Source organism: Pristis pectinata, chromosome 7 (genome assembly GCF_009764475.1).
Source record: "Pristis pectinata isolate sPriPec2 chromosome 7, sPriPec2.1.pri, whole genome shotgun sequence".
Lineage (NCBI taxonomy): Eukaryota > Metazoa > Chordata > Chondrichthyes > Rhinopristiformes > Pristidae > Pristis > Pristis pectinata.
In genome coordinates, this window is record NC_067411.1 from 58,279,342 (window position 1) to 58,306,837 (window position 27,496).

General features: G+C 37.2%; 1 protein-coding gene across 2 annotated transcripts in view; it reads right to left on the reverse strand.

The window, feature by feature from the left end:
• The window catches only part of zcchc7 (zinc finger, CCHC domain containing 7), a 187,213-nt gene that overhangs the window by 37,825 nt on the left and 121,892 nt on the right, over positions 1-27,496 (reverse strand). For both annotated transcript variants that reach the window (XM_052020061.1, XM_052020063.1), the window contains exons 5-6: positions 16,449-16,619; positions 13,244-13,279 (exon numbers count right to left, since the gene is read on the reverse strand). In XM_052020061.1, the coding sequence (XP_051876021.1) occupies positions 13,244-13,279; positions 16,449-16,619 (207 nt within the window). The remainder of the gene's footprint in view (positions 1-13,243; positions 13,280-16,448; positions 16,620-27,496) is intronic.

The window sequence follows — 27,496 nt, forward strand, 5'->3', positions numbered from 1 at the left end:
ATCTGATTAGCAAATTTGTGGATGATATGAAAATTCGTGGAGTTGCATATAGCAAAGAAGGTTGTCCAAAGATCCAGAGGGACTGAGATTAGCTGGAAAGTTGGATGGAGTGGTGGCAGATGGAATTTAATCCAAGCAGGTGTGAGGTATTGCATCTTGGGTTGTCAAATGCTGGAAGGACATATGCAGTAAATGGCAGGGACTTGAGGAGAAGTACTATACAGAGGAATTGGGGGTGCAAAATCATAGTTCCCTGAAAATATCGACACAGGAGGAATAAGGCAGCAAAGGTGGCATTAGGCATGCTTGTCTTCAAAGGCCTAGGCACAGAATAGAAGAGTTGGGAGGTCATGTTGCAGCTGTACCAAACACTGGTTTGGCCACACTTGGAATACCATGTACAGTTCTGGTGAGATTGGATAGGCTGGGTTTGTTCTGAATGGAGTGTAGGAAGCTTAGTGGTGACTTTATACGGGTTTATAAGATTATGGGGTGCATTGATAGGATAAGCAGTCAGTCTTTTTCCTAGGATAGGGGTGTCTAAAACTAGAAGGTATAGGTTTAAGGCAAGAGAGAGAAATTTAAGATCTTAAGGGTAAGGTTTTCCACACAGAGGATGTGTTTATATGGAATGAGCTGTCAGAGGATGTGGTAGAGGCAGATGCAATTACTATGTTTAAAAGACAGGCACATGGATAGGGAAGGTTTGGAAGGTTATGGGCCAAATGCTGACAAATGGGACTAGCTTGGATGGGCAATATGGACCAGTTGGGCCGAAGGGCCCGTTTCCTTGCTGTATAACTCTTTGACTCTAGAGGGATATGGGTTTATTGCAGGCAAATTGGATTAGTATAGATAGGCATCATGTTTGGCATGAATGAGTAGGGCCAAAGGGCCCACTTCTGTGTTGTCCAGCTCTATGTGTTGATTGAGGTATATTTCTAGGATAGATTCTCCTAAGTTCAGGTTTAAAATAGTAGCATTGTATCTTTTCAAGTGACCCTATCTATTTACACACCAGGTTCACACATTCAATCAATCAATGGATTGCTCTTCATACAGAGTTAGTTTCCTACTGCAGTAAAAAATATAGAAAATTGCAGGAAACTAAGGCATTCATCAAAGAAAATTTAAAGTGATTAACATCAGGAAAGAAAAATAGAAAAAAAATTAGAATCTAATAGGAATCAAAAGCCAAAAAATCCTCTGGACTTGATAGCCTGCATCCTACAGTTTTATAAGAGGCGACTATAGAGATAATGGTTGCATTGGTTTTGATTTTCCAGAATTCTATAACGATGAATCTTGATTGGAATGTAGTGAATGCAATCCTACTATTCCAAAGACGAAGGAAGAGAGAAAGCAGGAAGCTTTAGTTAATAATCTTGATATTAGTAGGAGGAAAAATATTTGAATTGATGTAAGAACAAGGTTGCAGGACACTCGGAAACACACAATTTCATGGAAGGGAAATTGACTTTTACAAATCCATTAGGTTAGAACTCAGTAAAGCCCTATATGTTTGGAGGAAAAGTTTTTAAATCTTCTTTTCTATGAAAATGGTTAAACTGAACAATCTGTTTCTGTGTTAGATGTTTCGGGCATCTCTCTTGCTTACAAGACTTAAGTGTATATTTGTTATTTATTTTACACAGCACAAGCAAGATCTTAATCATCAAGTTAGAATATAAAAATCCAGCATTTTCTGAAACAGTAGAGTTCTGGTTTAGGTCAAACAAACCAATCTTTTTTTCAAAAATCAAATGGAGCTCACTGCTTCTCAAGTTTCCTTTAATCCATATTTTTTTCCACAGCTAATGAAAGTAGAGCAATTTTTTAATTCATCATAACTCATAAAGCTAACTCCAATGGACTTGCTACTTCACTGCTTGCATGCTACTCAACCACTCAATGTACAGATGTCCCTTTCACCCCATCTCCTTCACCTAGATGGCATGCAACTTGGTTGCTTCTAGGTTTTGCCTACTTCACAGCGAGCTAGCTGCCAGAAGTTGCAGAAGACTTGTCAAGGAATAACACCTGTACCAATTTCCACTCCCTGAAGGAATGTTCTTGGGCCCCTCTTATTGCACTCAGCTGAAAATGGAAGTTTAGCAGCACAAAGTGTTAAGACACAAGACTTTGCTGCCAGTGGCCTCTTTATTGTTTACTTTGACAATGAATGTTGGAAGTATTGCCAGCTACTGGGTATTTTTCTTCCTCCTTGCAAGTACTCTCACTTCTTCACCTTCCCCCTCTCACCTGGACTCACCTATCACCTGAACTCACCAATTCCCTGCCTGAGTGTACTCCTCCCCCTTCCTCCCACCTTCTTATTCTGGCTTTCTGCCCTCTTCCTTTCCAGTCTTGATGAAGGGTCTCAGCCCGAAACATCGACTGTTTATTTCCCTGTATGGATGCTGCCTGACCTGCTGAGTTCCTCCAGCACTTTGTGTATTGCTCCAGATTCCAGCACCTGCAGAATTTCTGTGTCTCACTTAAAAGATAGCAGCTTTCATTTTACACCTTCCGTGGTAAACTCCCAGAATACAATCAGGTGGTCAAGAGCAGCATGCAATTATTTGCATTAGCTTCTGTATGAAACAGTTAACTTATTGCTTGTATACAAGAATCACATAATCACAGCTAGTTTCCTGGAAGTTACTAAACCAAAAAGCTCTCACCATCAGTCCAGCTAGTTTCCATATGACACTTCTGGAACACTGTGTATTCACAGCAGAGTAAAATGACGGCCTCACTAGCACCTGAATAGGTATTTAAAGAAGTAACAGAACTGTGATGAACCTACCCAATATCTAATCCTACTGAGTAGCATGAATACCATGATTATCAATACACAATTATCAGCACATATACAACTGTCAATCATAATCACAGTATATTTACAGCAATACAATTTTATCATCTTCAATACCCAAATACAGACTGAATATAAGCAGCATCATTGTATGTGTCCGGGCACAAACTCCAAAAGAAAAAAGCAAACTACCACACAAGGTCAAAATAAGACAGAAGCAGAATATGCAATTTGGTTACAAATTATTCTTCCTAGAGTCCATTGGCATAAATGCAGCAGAGGATGGATCCTGAGCAATATATCATCGATAGACTCCTCCTTACTTCACTGAGTAATTGGGTCTCAAATGCAGATGGGCTATGCAGAGGGTGTAAAGATGACAAATTAAGAAGAAGTCCATTCCTGCCCAAGCTGAACACTTATTTCTTCCAATTCAGCCAAATCTGAAAAGGGGCCATAGACTGGTTCATCAATCAAACTGTGCAGCTGTTGTTTTCTGTTAAATTATGTGATGTTGCAGACTTCCAGTGAAGGAAGTGTTGATATTGTAGCAGGAATAATCATCAGTTTTCCTTCTGCTTGTAAAGAAGAAGAATGGCGTGTTCTCTCCTTGGTCTGGCCAGCAATCCTCCTTTACCTTTTACCTTTCTCCATTCCAAGAAAATGATATTAAAAGACTGACTACTTAGTGGAAAAGGTGGGATTAGTAGATACTGCTACGGATAATAATAAAGGTGATGATAATGTGTGAACCATAGAAAGAAATTGGATAAAAATGAAAGACAAACAGAAACACATGAACATGGAAATGAACAACGAGATAAACAGAGAATTAAAAGAAGATAATCATTTAATTTTACTTTGCTAGATATAAGCTGCTTTAAGAAAATATGAACTTTAGTGGTTTATTACATCATTCATAAAAGCAATAGAGACAACTAATTTGATATGCATTCCCTTTAGCACATGGTCCTACCAATGACAAGATGTGATATATGTTGATAAGTCAAAATTGCCAAAGGCACACACATTATTTTCCCATTCATTTTTGCCGAATTGATGGGATTATCCATTTCCGTAATGAAATATTAAAATAATTTCTTATTTCATGGATTACATTGCGAACATGAACATCCAACTTTCCAATAAAGACATAAAAAGTTCTAGCAATCTTGAGTCAGGATGCATTCTTTACTTAAGTCCCTTGAAAGCCACATTCTTAATTCTACTGTGAATCTACAAAGTCCATGTACAAAGTCAAGTTTCAAATAAATAATTTTAATGATTAGATCAATTTAAGTCACCACACTCTGTTGTGTGCTGTCATAACAACAATGACAAAATCTTGCAGTTATGTCCTAGTTTTAATGATAAAAAAAAAAGTCATTCTTAAGGAAAATAGATACTGAACCAAGAAGGAAATATTACAAAGTTGACTAAAAGCTTTGAAGTGGTGATGAGGCTTGTAAAGAGGGAAAGGAAAAATAATAAGTGATTTAGGGATGGAACTTCAGGAAGCAGGCTCTATGTTAGTCCTTGTACCCAATAAGAACACTGCGGGTTCAAGACCATCTCTGGAAAGTTGGCACATAATATAGAAGGCACCATCTTTTGAAGGGAATGTTAACCTATGGCTCTATCAGCCCTCACAGGTCATTGTAATGTATCCCAGTTTTATCTAAATGTATTTTATTTCTACAGAAAAAAAAATGATTCAATGATTCTAACACTAGTGATATCAATCTGACTGTTCTATATTGCTTTTATTAAAGAGAAATCAAAAGAATTTCACCTCCAGGACCAAGGCTAAAGATCACTTCTCACTGTTGACATACATCTACTTGCAAGCAGCATTAGCTCTAATGCAATCAGGTTAATCTCCAGAAAACAAAATTAAAAACTCAAAACTACACCACATTCATCATAATTTAACAGGGTGAAAATTACACACAGGTTTCAGAAAATGAAAGATAAAATATTCCTCTAAAAATGAGCTGCATTTGATGCACATAAAAGATTTACATTTAAAGATAATGCATACAACATAGCCTATGTAACTCCTATGTTTCCCATTTAGTTATGTACATCTTTAATTGTTACAGGGACAAGGCTATCAGTGAACACACATTCTCTTTAAAGAATTCATTTGGAATGTGGTCCCGACAAAATAAACCAGAAGTCAACAAAGCCTTGAAATTCTTTGCCCAAATGCAAGGTACCTTCTCTCCAGTAGGTGGCAGAGAGTATCTTAATTATGAACATTCACTTATGTGTAAGCCTGAAGTATCTTTTCAGAACACTAGTGTCGCTTTCTGTTCAATAATACAGAAAAATATATGCCTTAGTTGATACTCTCTCAATAGAATCATGGAGTTATACAGCACAGAAATGGGTCCTTTGGTCCATCAACAAGCTTCAATTTACAATAACCCTACACTAATCCCATCTACATTCTCCCACATTCCCCACAATTTCCCCCAGGTTCTTCTACTTACTTACACAATTAGGGGAAATTTACAGTGATCAATTAACCTACCAACCCTCATGTCCTTAGAATACGGGAGGAAACCCATACAGTCACAGGAAGTACATGCGAACTCTACACAGACAACAATGAAGGATGGATCAAACCCAGAGCACTGGAGTTGTGAGGCAGCAGCTCTACCACCTGTGCCACTATGCCACCCTTGGTCTTAGGATTTTGTGTAATGTTACTGCAGGATCAAGACTCGGAACAAAATTTTTAATAAGCATGCTAAGAAAAAGAGAAGTGCAAGCTTATTAAGGCAAGAAACCAACATGTTTAATAAAGAATGAAAATCTTGCATCAACTATCATGTAGGATTATGTCAAAATAACACTGCCTAAAATACGTCAAGAGGAGTAATTTAATAGAACATAAAAAAGCAATCATGGAGAAAATAATGGGACTTAAGATGACAAATCTTTAAACTTTGATTCTTTTATTACCAAAAGTGAAGACAAACAGATTGCAGATGTATTGGTTATAATTTCCCAAACTCATGAAATTTAGAAACTGTGTCCATAGTTTGGAAAACTGCAAATGTCACTCAGATCTGGAAAAGGGAAGGAGAAAAACTGAACTACGGATCCCAGGTTTATCAGTTACGGTGACAAAGAAGTTGGACAAACCAATAACAAACTGTGTTGAGACTTCTTGTATATTAAAATCTTGAAATAGAATATCTTTAACTTACTTTCATTTTAAAATTCTTCTAGGTGTATAGAAAGAAGTGGGAACTTATACTGAAACATACTTAGATGTTGTGAGTTGGAAATGCTGGGATAAATGCAATATAATAGTCATCTACTGTTCTGAAAGCACAAATGTAGTTCTGCTGTATAAGAAAGGTGGGAGGCAGCATAAAGGAAATTACAGACCTATTAGTCTGACATCAGTGGTGGGAAAGGTATTGGAATCAATCCTCAAGGACGAGGTTATGGAATACCTAGAGATGCAAGGCAAAATAGGTCCAAGCCAGCACGGTTTCCTGAAGGGAAGATGCTGCTTGACCAACCTATTGGAGTTTTTTGAGGAAACCTCAGGTAGGGTGGATAAGGGAGAGGCTGTGGATGTTGTGTATTTAGACTTTCAAAAGGCCTTCGACAAGGTGCCGCACAAGAGACTGATTAATAAGATGAGAGCTCATGGAATTACAGGTAGGATAGTAGAATGGGTGGAGCATTGGCTGGTAGGCAGAAAGCAAAGGGTGGGAATAAAAGGATCCTGTTCTGGTTGGCTACCGGTTACTAGTGGTGTTCCGCAGGGGTCGGTGTTGGGGCCGCTTCTTTTTACTTTGTACATTAATAATTTGGATGATGAACTAAATGGTCTTGTGGCTAAGTTTGCAGACGACACCAAGATAGGTGGAGGAGTAGGGAGTATTGAAGAAACAGGAAGGTTGCAGAGAGACTTAGATAGTTTAGGAGAATAGGCAAAGAAATGGCAGATGAGATTCAATGTTGAGAAATGTGCTGTTGTACACTTTGGAAAAAGAAATAAACGGGCAGATTATTATCTAGATGGGGAGAAAATTCAAAGTACAGAAGTACAAAGGGACTTGGGGGTACTCGTGCAGGATACCCTAAAGGTACCAGGTCAGATCGGCGGTAAAGAAAGCGAATGCTACGTTGGCATTCATTTCGAGAGGTATAGTGTATAAAAGTAAGAAAGTGTTGATGAGGCTCTCTGGGGCACTGGTGAGGCCTCATTTGGAATACTGTGTGCAGTTTTGGGCCCCATATCTTAGGAAGGATGTACTGATGTTGGGGAGGGTTCAGAGGAGATTTACGAGGATGATTCCTGGAATGAAAGGGCTTACATACGAGGGGCGTTTGTCAGCTCTTGGACTGTACTCACTGGAGTACAGAAGAATGAAAGGGGACCTCACAGAAACATTTAGAATGTTGAAAGGACTGGACAGAGTAGATGTGGCTAAGCTGTTTCCCTTGGTGGGTGAGTCCAGGACCAGAGAGCACAATCTCAGAACTAGAGGGTACCGGTTTAAAACAGAGATGAGGAGAAATTTCTTTAGCCAGAGGGTAGTGAAATTATGGAATTCTTTGCCACGTACAGCTGTGGAGGCTCGATCATTGGAGGCATTTAAGGAGGAGATAGATAGGTATCTAATTAGTCAAGGTATCAAGGGATATGGAGATAAGGCCGGAAATTGGGGCTAGATAGGAATAGTTTTAGTTCAGCTCATGGAGCAGACTCGATGGGCTGAATGGCCTACTTCTGCTCCTTTGTCTTGTGATCTTGTGATGTTGGAATATTTATTTGAGAGAAAGAGAGAGAGAGAGAGAGACAGAGAGAGAGAGAGAGAGACAGAGAGAGAGAGAGACAGAGAGAGAGAGAGAGAGACAGAGAGAGAGAGAGAGACAGAGAGAGAGAGAGAGAGAGAGAGACAGACAGAGAGAGAGAGAGACAGACAGAGAGAGAGAGAGAGACAGACAGAGAGAGAGAGAGACAGACAGAGAGAGAGAGAGACAGAGAGAGAGAGAGACAGACAGAGAGAGAGAGAGAGAGAGAGAGAGAGACAGGCAGAGAGACAGAGAGAGACAGGCAGAGAGAGAGAGAGACAGACAGAGAGAGAGAGAGACAGACAGAGAGAGGAGCTATGAAGGAGGGAAAGGAACTGGACGGCCATGTACACAAATTACCAAGAGCTGGCAAGCAAATACAAATAATAAAGGATAATGGAGTGTTGTGCCTTCTTGAAATTCATCTGAACATGTCATGGAATCACAGAAAGCTGGGCACTAAAGGAAGCCGTTCAGCCCTTAGCGTCCCTGTTGGCTATTCAAAAGAGCAGTTATGCTTATTGCCACATCATTTTTATTTGTATCCTATAAACTACTCATTGTCAAATAGCTATTCAAAAACCTTTTTTTCCTCTATCAACTATCAAAACTTCTCAACTTGAAAGCCTCACTATCAGGTTAAATGTTAATCTTCCCTGTTCTTATGACAATAGGTCTTCATTTTCCAACCTCACCTCCTAAATAATGTCCCCCATCCCAGATAGCATCTTGGTATGCCTCTTCTGTACCCCCTCTAAGGACTTCAGATTTTTCCATAATTATGATAACCAGAAATGCCCATAGAACTGCAGTGCTTTTATCTGCCATACAAAAAAATGTTTGCACTTTTAGTACATTCAGTAGACATAACACACAAATGCATGAGACAATGAGGCACACATTGCACAGCAAACAGTACCTGATTGATGTCACTGGAGTGAAATTCGACTGCATACGCAAGTCCCACAAACAGTGCAGGCCTCCAACAGCAACATTAATCTTAATCTGAGCATTGAGGCTTGCTTCAGCATTGGCTATAGGCTGATTTTACCTGGGCTGCAGAAGCAAGTCAATTTCTTTTCTAATGAGTTACCTTTTTAGCTTTTTATAGTCAAATAAGATTTCCCAACCTTTTCAAAACCAACGAGGCATGAGGAAGCAATCTTTCACTGGTAAAAGTCTTGTTGACACCCAACCTGGTGTGTGCTTTAGATATGGGCACCAAGGTTAAGGAAAAGTACACGGGTCATGGGATAATGCAAATTCACATAATGGGTCTTGGAAATCCCAAATTCCCTCCCCAAAAAGGCTGTTCTTTCAGGGGGAAAAATTCCATTGCAATTTTATCATATTATTTTAACATTGCAATGTGTTTCTGTGGACTAGGCGCATATATGGAGTTAATATATGAAGATTTCTGTTTTAGGTGAAGATGGCTTAACATCAACGTTGCATGAAATGTGTTTCTCATGCAAAGTGTAGTGCTACACAAAATACCCTATGCTATGGATGCAATAGGAGGTGAGGACCTTGACATAATCACTGTCACTAAAGAAGTAGTGATGAGCACACTAGTGGGCCTAAAGGTAGACAAGTCCCCTGCCCCTGATGGAGTGCATCCCAGGGTACTGAAAAAAATGGCGAGAAAGTTATAGTAGAGGCATTTGTGATAATTTACCAAAATTCTCTGGACTCTAGGCATCTCCCAGCGGATTGGAAGACAGTGAATGTCACACCGCTATTTGAAAGAGGATGTAGGCAAAAGGCAGGTAACTATAGGCCAGTTAGCTTAATGTCTGTAGTCGGAAAATGTTTGAAGCTATCATTAAGGAAGAAATAGCGAGACATCTGGATAGAAGTGATTCCATCAGGCAGACACAGCATGGATTCAGGAAGGGCAGGTCCTGCTTGACAAACTTACTGGAGTTCTTTGAGGATATAATGAGCGCAGTGGATGGAGGGGAACAGGTGGATGTTGTATACTTGGATTTCTAGAAGTCGTTCGGTAAGGTGCCGCATAAAAGACTTATCCATAAGATAAAGGTGCATGGAGTTGGGGGTAATGTATTAGCATGGATAGAGGATTGGTTAACCAATAGAAGGCAGAGAGTTGGGATAAATGGGTGTTTCTCCGGTTGGCAATCACTGGTGAGCAGGGTGCTGCAGGGTTGGTGCTGGGCCCTGCAACTGTTCACGATATACATTAACGATTTGGAATAGGGGACCGAGTGTAGTGCATCTAAGTTTGCTGATGACACTAAATGAGTAGAAAAGCAAATTGTGCACGAGGATGTGGAGAGTCTGCAGAGAGATATAGGTGTGTTAAGTGAGTGGGCAAGGGTCTGGCAGATGGAATACAATGTTCGTAAATGCGAGGTCATCCACTTTGGAAGGAAGAATAGAAGATCAGATTATTATTTAAATGATGAAAGACTGCAGCATGCTATTGTGCAGAGGGACTTGGGAATGCTGGTGCATGAATCGTAAAAGGTTGATTTGCAGGTGCAAAAGGTTATCAAGGAGGTAAATGGAGTGTTGGCCTTCATTGCTGGAGGGATTGAATTTAAGGGCAGGAGGTTATGCTGCAACTGTCCAGGGTACTGGTGAGGCCACACTGGAGTACCGCGTGCAGTTTTGGTCCCCTTACTTAAGGAAGAACTACACTGCCTTTGGAGGTGGTGCAGAGGAGGTTCACCAGGTTGATTCCGGAGATGAGAGGGACAGCCTAATGAGGAGAGATTGAGTCACTTGGGGACTATTACTCGCTGGAATTCAGAAGAATGAGAGGGGATCTTATAGAAACATATAAAATTATGAAAGGGATAGATAAGATAGAGGCAGGAAGGTTGTCCTCCACTGGTAGGTGAGACTAGAACTAGGGACATAGCCTCAAGATTCGAGGGAATAGATTTAGTTTGGAGATGAGGAGAAACTGCTTTTCCCAGAGAGTAGTGAACCTGTGGAATTCTGTGGCCAGGGAAGCAGTAGAGGCTACCTTATTAAATATATTTAAGACGTGAGTAGATTTTTGCATAGTAGGGGAATTAAGGTTTATGGGAAAAGGCAGGTAGGTGGAGATGAGTCCATGGACCAGGTCAGCCCATGATCTTATTTGAGTGGCGGAGCAGGCTCGACAGACCAGATGGCCTACTCCTGCTCCTATTTCTTATGTTCTTATGACACTATTTAAAATATGGGTTGATTTGCATTTACTTAATAGCCATTTTAACTTTTACAGAAGTTATATTACTATATATTTGCCTTCTTTTGATGCGTAGTACTTGGTTGGAATTAAAACAGACTAAGTTCACAGTGGACAAAATGAACTCTTAAAGCTTGCAAACCGTGCAAATATTTAAATACATTGTGTTACAACTATTTAACATCTGTTTGTCAAAAAGTAATCTTAATGCACCTTATTACTCAATTATTGATACCACAATGACATTTCAAACAAACAGATGAATATTTTTTCTGGCTGACTGCTTAACTTAAAGGAAGGAAGAAAATCAAATTCACATGATCTGACACTGAAGGCAGAAAACAAAGTTAATGCATTTAACAATAAACATTAATGAATTTCATACAGGAATTTTACACATCCTGTTTAAATCTAGTTTAAAAAAAACATTAATTTAGAGCACACAAATAGATATATTGCAGTCCAATATTTTAACTAAGGTCAAAGAAACAAAAAAATTGAGTTCTTTGAGAATTGGTAACATTTTTACACAAATGCAAATGTCAGTTATTTTTGTTTATTCAGAGCATAATATTGTGGATCTATTCATGAGATCTGGAATTCTGAATTCCACTAAAAATTCAAATGTTTATATTTTAAATTTACAGTAATTCTACAGAAGTACAGACATCAGAATCTGTGGAAGTCCTCTAGCGTCTCAGAATGTTAATTCTGTCCCTGGCTTTTCTGTAAGCATTAATACGTAAACATGTCCTGTAGGAGGATCTTACTTATTATGGGAGCTTAACTATGCTATTCCCTATTTTATCTAATATGCTGCAGGCTCTCAATTTTTTTTATTTTGTTTAAATATTATTCATTTAAATTGCCATCTTTAACAAAGACTGGAGGGCTTATTTGAGGGCCTTATTTACCTGCTGCTGCAAGGATGCAAATCTATCCCAGGCTAAAAAAAATTACAGGAATCAGCATGAAAGGTCAGTCACCAAGAAGAATCTAACCAATTTCCAATTATGTGTTATTTATGCAATATTCCAATATATTACTTTTGTAAGTAGACATTTACAAATGTATCTACTACAGATAAGTTTCAAGTCATTGAGGTATTGACGATGCCACTAATTCTACATGCAGAAGATGTGATCAACGGCTCGTACTTTGCTATTACCAAAAAAGGATGCATTTCATTATTTGTATTTTCTCATGTACATTAAAGCTGTGCAAATTTGTCTCAATTAAAAACATCAAAACAACAGACATTAAAAGGCCTTTTTAATAAAAATGGAATGACATAATAAAAAAATGAAAATATAACATGTTCATATTTATGGATTAGATTAGTATGTATGCCATAGTCAAAAGTAAACAAGAGTTAAAACTTACATCAATTTTACTAATCTGGTTATTTCTTTTATAAAGCTATGCTTTCTTGTTTTGACAGTTACTCGATTAATGTAAACAATCAACCTTTATTATTTAAAATCTCATAGCATTACAGCTAATTAAGCTAAGGTAAATTTCAGGAAACATTTCAAGATGAAGTATACCAGAATTAAAAATTTTTAAAAATTAAGATTTATAAACCAAAAAACTACTTCAAATTTTGCATAAACAAAAGATTTGGTTGTTTTGGTGGGAGACAATTTTGCGAAGAAACTTCCCTGCAGGGTTTACTTTGTTTTAGGATATTGCTCTTTTGACAAAGGCCAAGACTTGTTAGTCACTTGCAGAGTCTGCCAGTTACAACAACTAAGTTCAGTCAGCCACCAAATGACAAACAAAAAAAATTCATAATACTGGCCTTAGAAGTTAACATGGACATAGAATAAACATAATTTCTACCCCTTAACATTTTAGCATAGTAATTTGAATGATCTCAAACATAGATCATACAAATTATGATGTGTTGGATAAAAGGAGAGACTGAAAATAGGAGTATCACTCAAGGTATGTACTCCAATATGGCAAGAGAATCACAGAAGGAAATTGAGTTCTCTCTGAATGATCTGATTGGAAATATATGCAAGGATGAGCACATGCAGAACTTTTCCCTTAACAAAAAAATGAAATTAATTTCATCCCCCCCAAAAAAAATACATCGTAGACACACTTGCTACCTTGCTCTATCATGAGCAGTACTAATACACGCCCATTTTATTCAATGGATTCTACCTGAATAGACATTGCTTGAAAAAAAATAAGGAAATAAATACGATTGCTGCTCCACCCATGTAATGCCATTCATTGATACACTATGATAACTACTTTAACATCAAGTCATGCCATATAAAAATAACTCTGACAATAATAATACGTGATTAAAACTTAAAACCCTATGACAGTTTTTTTTTAAACGACAGTAAAACTGAAATGAGGACATGGTATAAAAAAAAGTTTACCGTTAAGTGGTACTGCCTCCATATTTCAGGACAAGCCTATAAGAGAAAGGGAAAAAAACACCATCAGCTCAGGGCAACAGATACACCGGCTTAACAGGGCAGATGTTTTGGTCTAATAGACAGCCACTGATCTTTATTTGAAAAAGGTTTGACCGAAAAAGATTTGATTAGAGCTTTAGAAATGCAAACATTTCTGCGCCAGTTGACAGTTTAATAGTATTTCAGATGACATTGTTAATATATCAAGGATCTAAGTAATTTGAAATTAATAGTTCTTTGAAACATTCAGTGGAGTGTTTAAAATTTAGACAAAAGGACAAGCAAAAAACTGTCAATGTTGGTCAGATGACCATTAGATACAGACAATTCCACTTCTTGTAGTGAACTTTGCTCTGAACCCCATCAGAGGGATAATAAGCAGCAACCTTCTAACGAACTGCAACAAACCATTGAAAAATGGTCAAGATATAATGTCTAATATAAAGATCCTAAAAATTAAGAATTCTGTATATTTTCAAACTAACAGAATGATCACTTGAAACCATCAGATCTGCTGTTTTCTATTTGGTTAAGAACTGGAACAACCCAAGATTTTTTCTTCCTCTGGTATCAAAGCCCACCAACAATACCCCACTCAAAATAAACTGAACTATGAAATTAAGATACTTTTGATCGCAAGGAAATGCCACAAAATGTTTGCTTATTTTGTGTATTTGAAACTGTTTTAAATTAAGTGGTTAAGTAAAACAAATTACTTAAGATAGTCTTTTACACTATTAAACTCAAATATTTCGAAAGATTATTTGAAGCATTCAATTTTATTCATGATCCAAGCAGCATCTACTTATTGTACAATAATGTAGAACATGTATGGAAATTAGTAACTCTTTTAGTAAGACATTGCTGGTAAAATTAATTTAAAATTTCTTACAACAAAACTTCAAATTTTGTTAATCTTTTAAAAGCAACAATGGATACGAAAAATTAAGCCTCTGGGAGAACATCTATACCCTAATCAGATAGGAATAAAAGCTTTCATTTACATTAACTCAATTACTATAATAAATTTTTGCTTTGTGGTTTTAGATGCTGATCTGATTTTCCCTGAACCTAAAATAGTAAATATTAGAAACAAGAAAAAGTTAATTCTACAGATTTCTCAAAATGCTATTTTACTTTCATTCCAATTTTAAACAAATTGAAGCTTCAACATAAATGTATTAATTTGGTGATGAAATAATTCAAATTTTGAATAAAAATGAAGCAAACCTTCCGTTTGGTGCATTTCAGACATTCAACATGACATCATCCGTTTTATTCCAAAAACGTAGAGTATACATATGTCTTTCTTTTTATAAATGGAGCCCGTAAAAAAAAGTGGATTAGTCTTTACCACAGGTCAACTTTTAAGAAGATGAATGGGTTAAACTGCCCTCTGACTGTTTCTTCATTATCGTTAGCTATTAATAGAAGGATAATAAATGCTGGCCTTGCAAGTGAAACCAGAATCTAAAAAGAAAGTAATAAATGGACACATTTTTATGGGGAAAAAATAGGTTATTTTCTTGCTGGAGGTTAATTTCCATGTACATAATACTTGAATCACTAAATTTCCTTCCATTTTCTTGTATAGTGACAGCAGATCATAGTTGGGGTAAATAAGTGGTGCTCCATCTGCATTCCATCTAAATATTTTCTTCTTATAAACACAAGAAATTGTTGATTTTGTCAATTCTCCCTTATATATATTTTTCTTTCCCTAATGTCCTAATGTTAAACACAACTGTGTTCTCTTGATTTGCATTTACTGTGTTTTTTTGGTGTGTGCTAAGTATTTATTTTTGTAACTTTGGCAGGAAATGCACACTTTACAGTTTTCAAGATACCTCTGCAGAAAATTTGTTTTCATGCTTAAGACACTGCCTCAGCTCACATTTTCTCTGTATAATTCATTAGCTGTGAAGTACAATTTAAAAAAATAAAATACAGCCTTTACATCTGCTGTTTAATTCCTACTTCCCTATTCTCAAATGTGAACATCAAAGAAAATAAAAAACACAATTTTGAACAGGCCCCGACAGCTGACAGAGACTTGAGTGCTCAATAGACAGGGCCCTTGCCACCAGTTCGCATATTTCCACAACAATGAACAAACACAAAACACCACTAAATGGCCTTTCCTTCATCCAGCTATCCTTAGACAGTTGTCTGTCTTGTACTAGAGGACCTTTATACAAAATCTTGCTGAGAAAAGAACAGAGGAAATCTTAACCCACTGTTTTGTGACTTGCAGAAAAAGGAAATTCCTAAATTCATATACAAACTTGCAAACTTCACGTATTTGTAACCGCGAATGGATAAATTAGCAAAAATCCTAATTTGCCAGCAGGTCTCTGGAAGAAAACATTGCTGTGATGACTGACAGGGCTTTCAGAAAATATGTTCACAATCACAGACAGTGAAGGCCATGACCTAGATCGTTTAAGAGCTTGTCTTGTCAAATTATCAAAAGCTTCTTCCTTTCTGAATAAAGAGTGACATAAGTGAGTGTCAGGAAACGGCACACTGACATGCAGAGCTTACAATAACAGAATGCACGTCACATACATGCATAACATTGGTATTGGTAATGGCAGGTCCTAATGAGTGAGCGACTTGCCCAGGAGACTTGGGACCCTGCAGCTACATCCGTTCCACTCAGAAAAAGTCTTGCAGCACTAACTGATCTATGGCATGGCACCAGGACTACAATCACTGTAGACAACTTACATTTCTATTTTTACTGCAATCTCTGGTGTTTTGTCAGCTTGGTTTTTGTTAAGAATGCCCCACTGCATGCTGTAAGTCAGCTCAACACAGCAAGGTCAAGCCCTCTGGAAGTTGCTTTATGGGAATCAGTGTATTGTTTTACACTTCAGTGCTGCAATACATCTAATCAACCCATACCCTTAAAACCTAAATATCTTTAAAAATATTTTGTGTTGCGCATCGCAATGTGGAAGAATAAATCTTAATGTAGCATCAAAGCATTCCACATGAACAGCAGGTCAGCATTCAAAAAATATTGCAGTTAGAAAACAAAAAGAACACAACTATAAACAGAAAGATATATGATCAAACTGATTTCATGAGTGTATTTTTCCTTCTCATTTTAAATAGGTGTATCCTCGACAATCTTTATTTCTTTATTGAGTAGAATACTTACATCAGCATAGTGGCCAGTCATGTTACAACGATGACACTTTTTTTTCCAGCATGCCCTTTCAATGCAGTCCTTAAACCAGTGGCCAGGCATGTTGCAGTTTGTACAATATCTCTCTGGGCAACATCTCTTAAGATGACCTCTAACTCCACACAAAGAGCAAGGAGGAAATTTCTGCAAGAGAAAAGAATTTACCACTTGTAACGAATAAGATAAAACAGATTATAAAATATTACTTTGTAAACAGATATTATAGCCAAGAACTGCCATTCACCATTGACTTCCTTTAGCTTTTGGTCAAATTATTTGGTGACTGTTCTTGAAAATTCAAGCATGATAATAAATATAAAAATGTCAAAGACAATGAGCACTGTGATTTTATATTTACAAATTTAGACAATATAAAATGTAAATAAAATGCTGTAAACTTGACAGGTATATTTAATAAATTTAAAACACAGGCTCCTCTAATAATTATCTTTGGTCAGTTTGATATGGGTGCTCACCATTTCACCTGTACAGTCTATTGTTTTGAGTTTTGACAAAGTGGCAAATAATGGGAATGAAAGCTTTGTTGTTGATATAAATGTTATTTAGTTTCATAACCCCAACCTGATGAATAATATATTTAACTGGTGGAACTCCGGTGCTATAGCTTAGGGTATACAGTTTTATGACAAATAATTACAATGAAAATATATTGAAAGAAAAAAGGATTCATGGAAACACAGGAACTACAGTGTATGTGCATTGCCCTGATTTTTAAAAGAAAAACATTTCTACGAAAAATAAGGCAGCTCAGTTGGAAAAAAGGGGCAGCACTAAGTGGTAAATAATTCTTGACAGGGAAAATATATAAATGTAAAAATCAAAGGAAAAATTGGACAAACTGAATGGCCAACTTTAAGGCAAATAAAAGTGTCTTAACAAAAATGAAAATGAGCTGAGACAGAGTCAATAAAGCTACTAAAGCTTCAAAAACAGGTCCCACAGAAAACACAGTGATCTACGCATTATGTTGATAGCTCCACTCATTTTGTGGTTGCATTTTAAGGTGTGTGTTTGGGGGTGGGGAAGCGAAAATATTTGCAACTCCTAAGGACATGTGGAAAGGAAGACAAATTCATTTTTAATTTGCATACCCCATCCTAACATACTAGTTTCAAGTTATACAGGAGGTGGGCAGGACACCAATGAATTCTCAGAAGAGGGTAGTCACCAAACTTTTTTAAGAAAGGTGCTACCCCCTTTTAACTCAGCTTTCATGCATTATTTGAGGGTCAGAAGAAACAATTCCTCTTCAGGGATAATAAACCTACATCCATGCAGGTAGCCAACACACCACAAAGTCATGGTCATTTGTCACTCATGATTTTGAATTCATTGCTGCCTCTCAGTTTCAATCCCCATTCCCAAGCTCCAGATATCTCCAACTCATGCTGCCATCTCTCTCTTTTTCCCCTGCATATCTGTATCTCAGCCCTTTCTACATTCAACCATAATGTCAACAAAATCCACCACTCTCCCCCCCACCAACCCTACCACCAGTTCCTCCCCAAGCTGCATTCTTTCCGATACACAGAAAGCTTGTAAATTGACCTGGTGACAAGTGAGAAACCTAATATTTGAAACCACCCTGCCATTAAATTTGTCAGGAAATGCTAACTTTAGAATTCCCTATCCACAAATCCTCTCAATCCCTTTCTCAATTCCAAGTAAAGACTTGGGCCCTAATTTCAGTAAGTCTTTTTTTGTTTTACAGAAGGTAACTGGTTAATTAAGTTTGTTTGAAACAAAAACTTTCCTAATTGCTCAAATGAAGGGATACTGGTGCAGCAATGTTAATCTCCTTTACCAAAGAAAGAAAAGGATAGAAAAAGAAACTAAGCAAATCACTAAGGAAATAGGTTGAGACTTCACATGGACTCGTTAGGCTGGAAGGGCCTGTTACCACACTGTAAATAAAATTTTAAAAAAATAAAAAATTAAAAAAAAGAATGAGGGTGGGAAAGAGTACACTTAGACAGCTAGAAAAAGCGGTAAGAAAGAAAATTATTCAAAAGAACAAACAAAAGAATAGGCTTCTGTAACACATTGATCACTGATGAATGAATGAATCAGAGGAATAAGAACAGCATCAAAAATATTTTAAGCTTTTTTATTAAAATGGATCCTAAGTAACTTTGAATACCTTTGAATATTGATGACCACCTAACTTAAGTGAATGATAAGTGTGGGGGCTCACCAGCTGTCAAGACTGTCCTGCCAGTGCAGCAAGCAACTTGTGTTGGGAGAGGCTCTGAGATAACCTAGGCCACACCGACATGCTGGGAAGTGACCTCTCAGCAGAAGACTGTGTACTATGGATTACACAGGATGAAATAGTGTGCTTTTGATCACTGGCAAACTAACAATCTCTAGGCAGCTGAAGATATTCCTCAAAAATTCCATTGGACATTTAAGTAATGTCATTAATGTTAAATCTTGATTGCAAAGTACTAACCTGGGCCTATAACTAAAACACTGGGCAAGACATTGCTCCTTAGGGTGCTTTTGGACATTTGGTGTTAGAAGTCTTTCAGCAGGAACTATTTTCATATAATTCTATTGTTCCCTTATGATTGGATTTTTAGCACTCATACACTTGAACTACTTTGTGCTCTAACCGATTATGGGAATTGGTCTAGCAATGGAAACCTTTGAACTGTAGAGAACTAACTGTGCCAACCCACTCCTTTATTGTTCTGGTTGGTACAAAGACATGCAAAATTCATAGATATACTATATAATTTTAATGTGATCTGCCAATATCACTCTCATCTTAATTTGTACTTCTTTAATTCTCTCACACCAAACTCTCATTCTCTGTCAAACAATTATTGTGCTGTCCAATACAGTTAGAATTTTGTTAGCAGAGGGCAAGACTACATTTAGCCTTTATTAAATCTCATCGTCCCTTTAAAATAGGTAGCACTGAATAATCAGCAACTGGACCTGAAGCTTCCCCTGACCGTCCTATCTCATTGGCTGGGGCACAGTTTACAAAATGCTCTGAGAAGCTATTTCCTGCATCTCAGTTTTTCAGTCCTTACTCTTCGTATGGGGGGGATAGGTGGGGGGTGAATGTTTAACAGCAAATTATTGTTCATTCTCCACTGGGACTTTATTGGTTTAAGAGGAAAGATCAAATGAAAGCAAACTAATGCAATCAACATTTGCTCAGAATCTGTACACAGTCATAATATCAATTTCTTCTGATACAATTTTCAATTCAGTTCATCCATCCAGAGTTGACTCAGCTTTTTCCATATGGAAAAGGAAGGGAATAGTATGTTTCATTGTTAAATGTTTTTCATCTTTTGAACAACTGTCTAACAAATACAATTTGCCTAGATCACACTTTTTTCGATATTTGCAGATCAGAAATTTTTTAAAAGCTTCTATACCCTCTTTTTCAACACCTTACAAAACTGAAACTATGGAAAAAATTTTAGATCTTAATCCTTATCAGAAAGGCTTGATAGCAATAATCTATGATTTAATTATGAAAATACGTCCAGAATCACTGGACAAAATTAAGAATGAATGGGAAAGTGAACTCCAGACATCTATACCTACAGAGACTTGGAAGAAAATTCTTCATTTAGTTAATACATCTTCAATGTGTGCCAGACACTCGTTGATACAGTTTAAGGTATTTCACAGGACCCATATGTCCAAAGATAAGCTAGCTCGTTTTTATAACCATATACATCCTATATGTGATAGATGTAAATTGAATGTGGCTTCTTCGACACATATGTTTTGGTCCTGTCCTCTTTTGGAAAAATATTGGAAAGACATTTTTAACATTATTCAAATGTATTGAAGATTGATTTACAACCTCACCCTATCACTGCAATTTTTGGATTACCAAGGATAGTCTGGCCATTTATCTGCTTCCGCTAACCATATGATTGCTTTTGTTACATTAATGGCCAAATAATCCATTTTGCTTAAATGGAAGGATCCAATACCCCCTACTACTTTTCAATGGTTCTCTCAAACTATATCATGTTTAAACTTGGAACAAATTAGGAGTGGTACTGTTGATCCTTCGCTTAAATTTGAAGATATTTGGAGTCCATTTATTCAATATTTTCACATGATGTCGATCCCCTTTCAATAACTTTCCAACTTAGAGGAATGGAATTGATGACATAATATTGCTCTGTTTCTACTGAGAAATTTTAGTCCAGTCTTTTTTCCTCCTTGTTTTTTAAAAAATGTTTCTGTTTAGTTTAGTTTATATTGTTCATAATTTTTCTTATTGATTTGGGTTTTTTTTCTCCTTTTTTTAAATTTATATAATAAATCTTTTTCTTTCCTCTCTTTTATATTATATTCATTTACTAAGAGATCCTTGGATCTACAGATGTTTTTTATATTTTATTGTTCTTTATGATTATCTACATCAATGATTGTTATCCAGATCTCTTTGTATTACATGTACAAACATTGATGCTATATATTAATCTGTATTAATTTGAAAACTAATAAAAAGATTGAAAGAGAACAATTTTCAATTCAGGAGTGTAGGTAAGGCATGGTGAATAACAGGTAAAACAGAAAGGAAGGTAATTTCCATTTATTTATCAAATCAATGAACATCCTTACATCCTCGGTTTGTCACAGTTTTCTCAAGAAAACTCAGACCAAAAAAATTTAAGCCCTAAACTAAAGGAAAAGGAGTTGGTCATTTGGCCCCTTGAGATTATAACTGATCTGTAACCCCTGTTTGTTAACAAATCTCAAAATTCAACATTAACCTGGGATCTGATATTGATTGCCATTTACAGAAAAAAGTTGTAAGCTTTTCTTTACACGCAGAACTGCACAGAGAACTATTTACTAATTTCGCTCTTGGAAGATCTGGCTCTAATTTTAGACCCTATCCTCTACTCTTAGAGTCACCAAAGAATGTAAATTGTTTCTACTTAGCCCATCAGTTCATCTAAATATCTTGATAATGTTGACCCAATCATCTCGTAACCTTTCAATTTCCAGGGAATACGAGCCTAGTTTACATTACTTCTTGTAATTTAACCTTTGGAATCAAGGTATCTATACTGAACTCCCAAGTCAATGAACCTTTCTAGAATTTCTCGTGTATTCCAGAGGAGGTCTAACCAAAGATTTGTACAGGTGTAGTAGAACTTGAACACACGTTCCTTGTCCTGCATGTGCAATGGCTAGTATTCTTTCTATTAGAGGTTTCAAATTATTTCCTCATTCTACCATTGATATTTTTGATGATCTTTGAGCTAGGATCCTTAATCTCTTTGAACTTCTATCATATCTACCCTTTCAACATCCAGAAAAATATCTGCTTACGCCGAACTCTATCTGCTTCAATTTTTCCCATTCATGTTGTTAACAGTTTTTCTGGAATTTTAGCATTTAGTCTACCTCACTTAATGTTTTTCATCTTTGTGCCAATAGCAAACTTGGATGTGTAGCTTTCTACCTTATTTTAAATACAGCGCATTATTGGGACCCTGAGTTGATTGTTGTGGAAGGCCACCATTCACATCAATCCACTGATGCTGCCTGGCATGTTGAGTGCTGCCTTTCTAAACCCATACTGGTTATCTGGTTAGCTTAACATTTTCAAAGTGTTTAGTCTCAGTATCTTTAATTATAGATTCTAATAATTTAAAATAATGTTCTCATGTCCCATGTCACAGCTCACTGAAATTTTGTCATTTTACCCATTGACATATTTGGCAAGTTTACTCTGACAAGTTTCATCCCACAGATGTCAGCTTTATCTACATCCAAAAATTTTGTTTGCTTGTTTGTATCTTTTCAAAATCACTATCTTGAACATATTTATGTTCATTCATCATAAGGCTGTGAAGTAAATCTGGCTCATTACTCTTTATTAATTCTAAAATAGCTCTTTTGTTGGTTTTAGAACACATGGTTCCAGAAAAATATCCTGAAAACACTCGAAATTCACCATCTTTCTGTCAGAAGAGATTCTACTTATCCTAATATATCCGAAAGTTAAAAACACCAATTAAAAAAACTCTGCCTTTTACTGCATGCTTGTTCAATCTGCTTTTCTAGATGTGCCCACCCATTACATAGCTACTACGAGGTGGCCTGTACATAGTTCCCACTACAGTCACAATTCCTTTGCTATTTCTTAATTCTTCCCATAAGTTCTCCATTGTTCAGATACCTCTTGATTTTTTTTTTATAATTTCCCTCTTTCCCTACAATATAGAAAGGAAGTGGTCATCTAGCCATCGTGTCAATTTCAACTCACAGAGCAATCCAATCCCACATTAATTTTCCCTGTAACCTATTCTCCCCACATTCCCATCAATGTGCCCCAGATTCTACCACTCACTTACACACTAGTGGCATTTTTTTGTCCTTAATACTTCATCACCAAAATTGCTCTCCAATATTCCCCATCTTACCTTGTAACTTGTACATCTGGTTGTTAGTTTATTGTCATGTTATAATAATAGCCACCATATCACATATTTAAAACTACATCCCATAACTAGTCCATCTGTTCAAATTTAATCAGTTATTTTTCTCTCTAGTTAATTACTTTATCATCAACTGAAGTTTGGCTAAATCTTTAACAATAAGTATGCACCCCTCCAGTTACTCATTGTAAACCTTTTCCCTTGGAGCTCTTCACATATTTCAGTTATTGCTTGTACATAAATCTATGTTCTTACACTCTCTTCTAAGATATAGGAACAGGAAGAGTTATTTGGTTGCTGGTGCCTGCTCTGCCATTCAATAAGATTATGACTTCTTTTACCTCTGTGCCACTTTCCTGCACTAAATCCATATCCCTTGTGTCCTTTAATCTATTAATATGTGTCCTTTAATCATTAATCTATCAATATGCTGCTTTTGAAAATACATGGTGTTTTAAGCTTTAAGGACACTTTCTCCTCTAAATCAGTCTCCTATATAAAAAGAGCAACTCCAGTCTTAATTGACTTAAATGTTGTAGAATTTTAATTGTTTGACTGGATTTTGGATTCCATTCATATTCCAAGATACCATCTTAATGTGGAATCACATACCATCATTAAATCTGTCTGAATTTTGAATTTTACAGCTTTCAATCACTTAACTTAATCCAAAACTTCAGCATGGATGGTCAATGTGATACTTAACTTTCTACCATAAGCATAATTGTTTTTAATCAATGAAATGGCGTTGCTCAGCCAAAGTTAAATTTCATTGATATTGAAAGCAATTTATTTTGTATATGTGAACATGGTAAAAATCTCCATGGCAATCCTAACATTGATTAATACAATTCCTTTCACTTTTCCCTTCTAATAGCATAAATGAAATAGTCCCATAGATGTACAGTAAGTAAAATTTGGAAACTGTTACTAATTAAGGGTTGATGGAGTTAACAGATTGTTTAAAAGGTCAATAAGAACCAGATAGAATTTATCCTAATTCACTCTCAACATTGTTATTTTAGAAAATAAGCAGCGAGGAGGACTCAAAGCCCGCAAGGAAGTATGTAGGGAAAGTAAATGAATGTTGTTCCACAAGGAGAGTCAAAACAGACTAATTTATATTCAGTAGTGTTTAGAAGATTGAAAGGTTGATGTGATTGATGCTAAGAAGTTGTTGCCCTGGTTGGAGATCTAGAACTGGGGGGTGGGGAGGGGAGTGTAATCTTAGGATGAGGGATAGCCCTTTAAGATGAGGAGCAAATCATTGAGGGTTGAGAAACTTTGGAATTTCAAGTGTAGAGCACTATGGATTGTCAGTCATAAATAAATTCAAGACTGGGGTGAACACATTTCTGTACTCTTGAAGGAATCATGAGGTATGAGATACAGAGATGGAGAAGAGACTAAGATTTGGAGAGGTGGTATAGCATCCTGTTCCTATTTCATGTTCTTCTGATTTCTGAAATGTAATTAAAGTTTTACCACACAATTTGTAATACTGTAGCTCTTACTGTAAGCTACATCAATAAAGTAAATTATTGTGTCAGCATCTCCCTCCCACCCTGACTGATTGGATTACAGTACAGAAAAAAAGGCTGTGACAGTTCAATGCTGGTGTTTATTCTCAAGTCTTGTTCCAAGCTTTTTCATTTAACCCCATCATATGCACCTTTATTATTTTTTTGTTTTAAACCAGTTTCTTGAGAAAGCAAGTTCCACATTCTAATTTCAGTAAGGATAAAGAGGTTTTTCTTAATCTTCTGTTGGACAATTCTGAGGAAGAGCCAGGAAATTATTCCGCATATTTTTTCTTCAATTAGCATAATTAAAATTAGATCATCAGGTTATTCCCATTGAGCTGTTTGTGGAAGCTTGCTGTACATAAATTGGCTTCTTAAATTATTGCCATGGCCACATTTCAAAAAGTACTTCATTAGTTGTGAATTACTTTGGGACAAACTTTAAGGGATAGGAAAGGCACAATATAAATGAAAGGCAGACTTGTATTTATGCCCTCAGTGATTTGGTCCTCATCTTAAAGGGCTATCCCTCATCCTAAGATTACACTCCCCTCCCCACCCTTCAGTTCTAGATCTCCAACCAGGGCAACAACTTCTCAGCATCAATCACATCAACCTTTTAATCTTCTAAACATTACTGAATATAAATTAATCTGATTTGACTCTCCTTGCGGAACAACATGCATTCACTTTCCCTACATATTTCTTTGCGGTCACACCCCTAAGTAGAAACAATTCCTTTCGTAGTCTTGAAGCTCTCTTCCAGGAAACAACTCAATTTTCTTTTAAACAAAGTTAAATAACATTTGGAAAAATATATACTTCATGTAAAAATAGGAAGTGTTTTACTGTCAATACACTAATGTATTAGTCAATTTTATTCTTATGATCACACCACATGGGCCATGCCCTCCAGCACACATCACTGCAAATTGCAATATGTGCTCCTGGACGTTTGTGTGAGTTCACAACGCTTGATCATCCTGAGAAAATGTTTTCTTTTCACAAAATACCTTATTTAATAAAAGAAATGCACACATTATGCACAAACCATGCAAAGACACAAATGATAGTCAATATTGTTGCAGCAAATATATTTCTGGTTGGAAACAGAGCAAACTACCCCCTCTTCCTAAAAAAAACCCCACAATAAATGGTCTAGAATTATTGTTGCATTTGAAAGGATTACCTCATAACAACAAAGGAGGTCATTTGCCCCATTGGGTCCATACCAGGTCCCAGCAGAGCATTATTAGTCCCAATCCCTACCTTCTTATTTCCCTGAACCCCTGCAACTTATTCTCTCATAGAGACCCATGAATTCCCCTTTGATTTTTTTTCTGCCATTAACCTACAACTAAGTGATGATTTGCAGTAGCCAATTAACCTCTCTGAATGTCTTCAGAATGTAGGAGGAAACCAAACTACCTTGAAGAAGTCCAAATAGTGGCAGAGAGAACATGCAGTCTCCACACAAACAGCACCTGAGGTCAGGACTGAACCTGGGCCCCTGCAGCTGTGAGACAGCAGCACCACCTGCTGCACCATGATGCCTGTACACCACCATGCCATCCATGGCCAACGAGCTAGTGGCCTTATGTTGTTGCCTTGCTCCACAGATCCCTGCATAGAACATACTTCACTTAAGCTCAATAGGCAGCACACACCCATGTAAAGGAAAATGAGAGGGAAGAATTTTGAAATGACTGCAAGAGAACTTGACCTAGCTCTGGAGAATGAAGTTGGCCAAATGGAGCACATTTCAGTGAGACATTTTTGGAAACGAGGATTAAAATATCATTAAGTTCAGAGTAATTATGGAAAGGGACAAAGGATAACCACCTGGATGTTAATGGAGGGGAATGCTCCTCAGTTCATAGAGTCATACTCAGGAGACTAAAGAAATTTGGTTTGTCCCCTTTGACTCTCACCAACTTTTACCAATGCACCACAGAAAGCATCCTATCTGGATGTATCACGGCTTGGTATGGCAACTGCTCTGCCCAGGACCGCAAGAAACTGCAGAGAGTTGTGGACACAGCCCAGCGCATCATGGACACCCGTCTCCCCTCTTTGGACTGGCTTTACCTCTTGTTGTCTTGGTGAAGCAGCCAGCATAGTCAAAGACCCCACCCACCCGGGACATTCTTTCTTCTCTCCTCTTCCATCGGGTAGAAGATACAGGTGCCCCAGGGCACGTACCACCAGACTTAAGGACAGCTTCTACCCCACTGTGATAAGACTATTGAATGGTTCCTTTATACAATGAGATGGATAATGACCTCACGATCTACCTTGTTGTGACCTTGCATCTTATTGAACTGCACTTTCTCTGTAGCCGTGACACTTTACTCTGTATTGTTACTGTTTTTACCTGTACTACATCAATGCACTTTGTACTAACTCAATGTGACTGCACTGTGTAATGAATTGACCTGTACGATTAGTTTGTAAGACAAGCTTTTCACTGTACCTCGGTACAAGTAACAATGATAAACCAATACCTTTGGCCCAACTCGTCCATGACAACCGTGTTGCCAAGTGAGCTAGTCTCATCTGCCCACATTTGGCCCATAGCCTTCTAAATCTCTTCTATCCATGTACTTATCTAGGTGGCTTTTAAATGTTGCTAATGTGCCCACCTCAACCACTGTTTCTGGCAGCTCATTCCAAACACACACCACCTTTTGCGTGAAGAAAGTGCTCCTGATGTCCTTTTTAAACCTCTTGTCATCATCGAGGACATAAGATCAGTCTTCCGGAGAGTGAACCCGAGGAAAGCATCTGGCCCAGGTGGTGTCCCTGGCTGAGTGCTCAGATCTTGTGCTGATCAGCTGGCGGGTGTATTTGCAGGCATATTTAACCCCTCCCTGCTTCAATCTCAGGTTCTCACCTGTTTTAAGAAGACCGCTATCATCCCGGTACCGAAGAAAAACAAGGTAACGTGCCTTAATGACTACCACCCAGTGGCTCTGACATCCATCATCATGAAATGCTTCGAGAGGCTGGTCATGGCACGCATCAACTCCAGCCTCCCAGACAA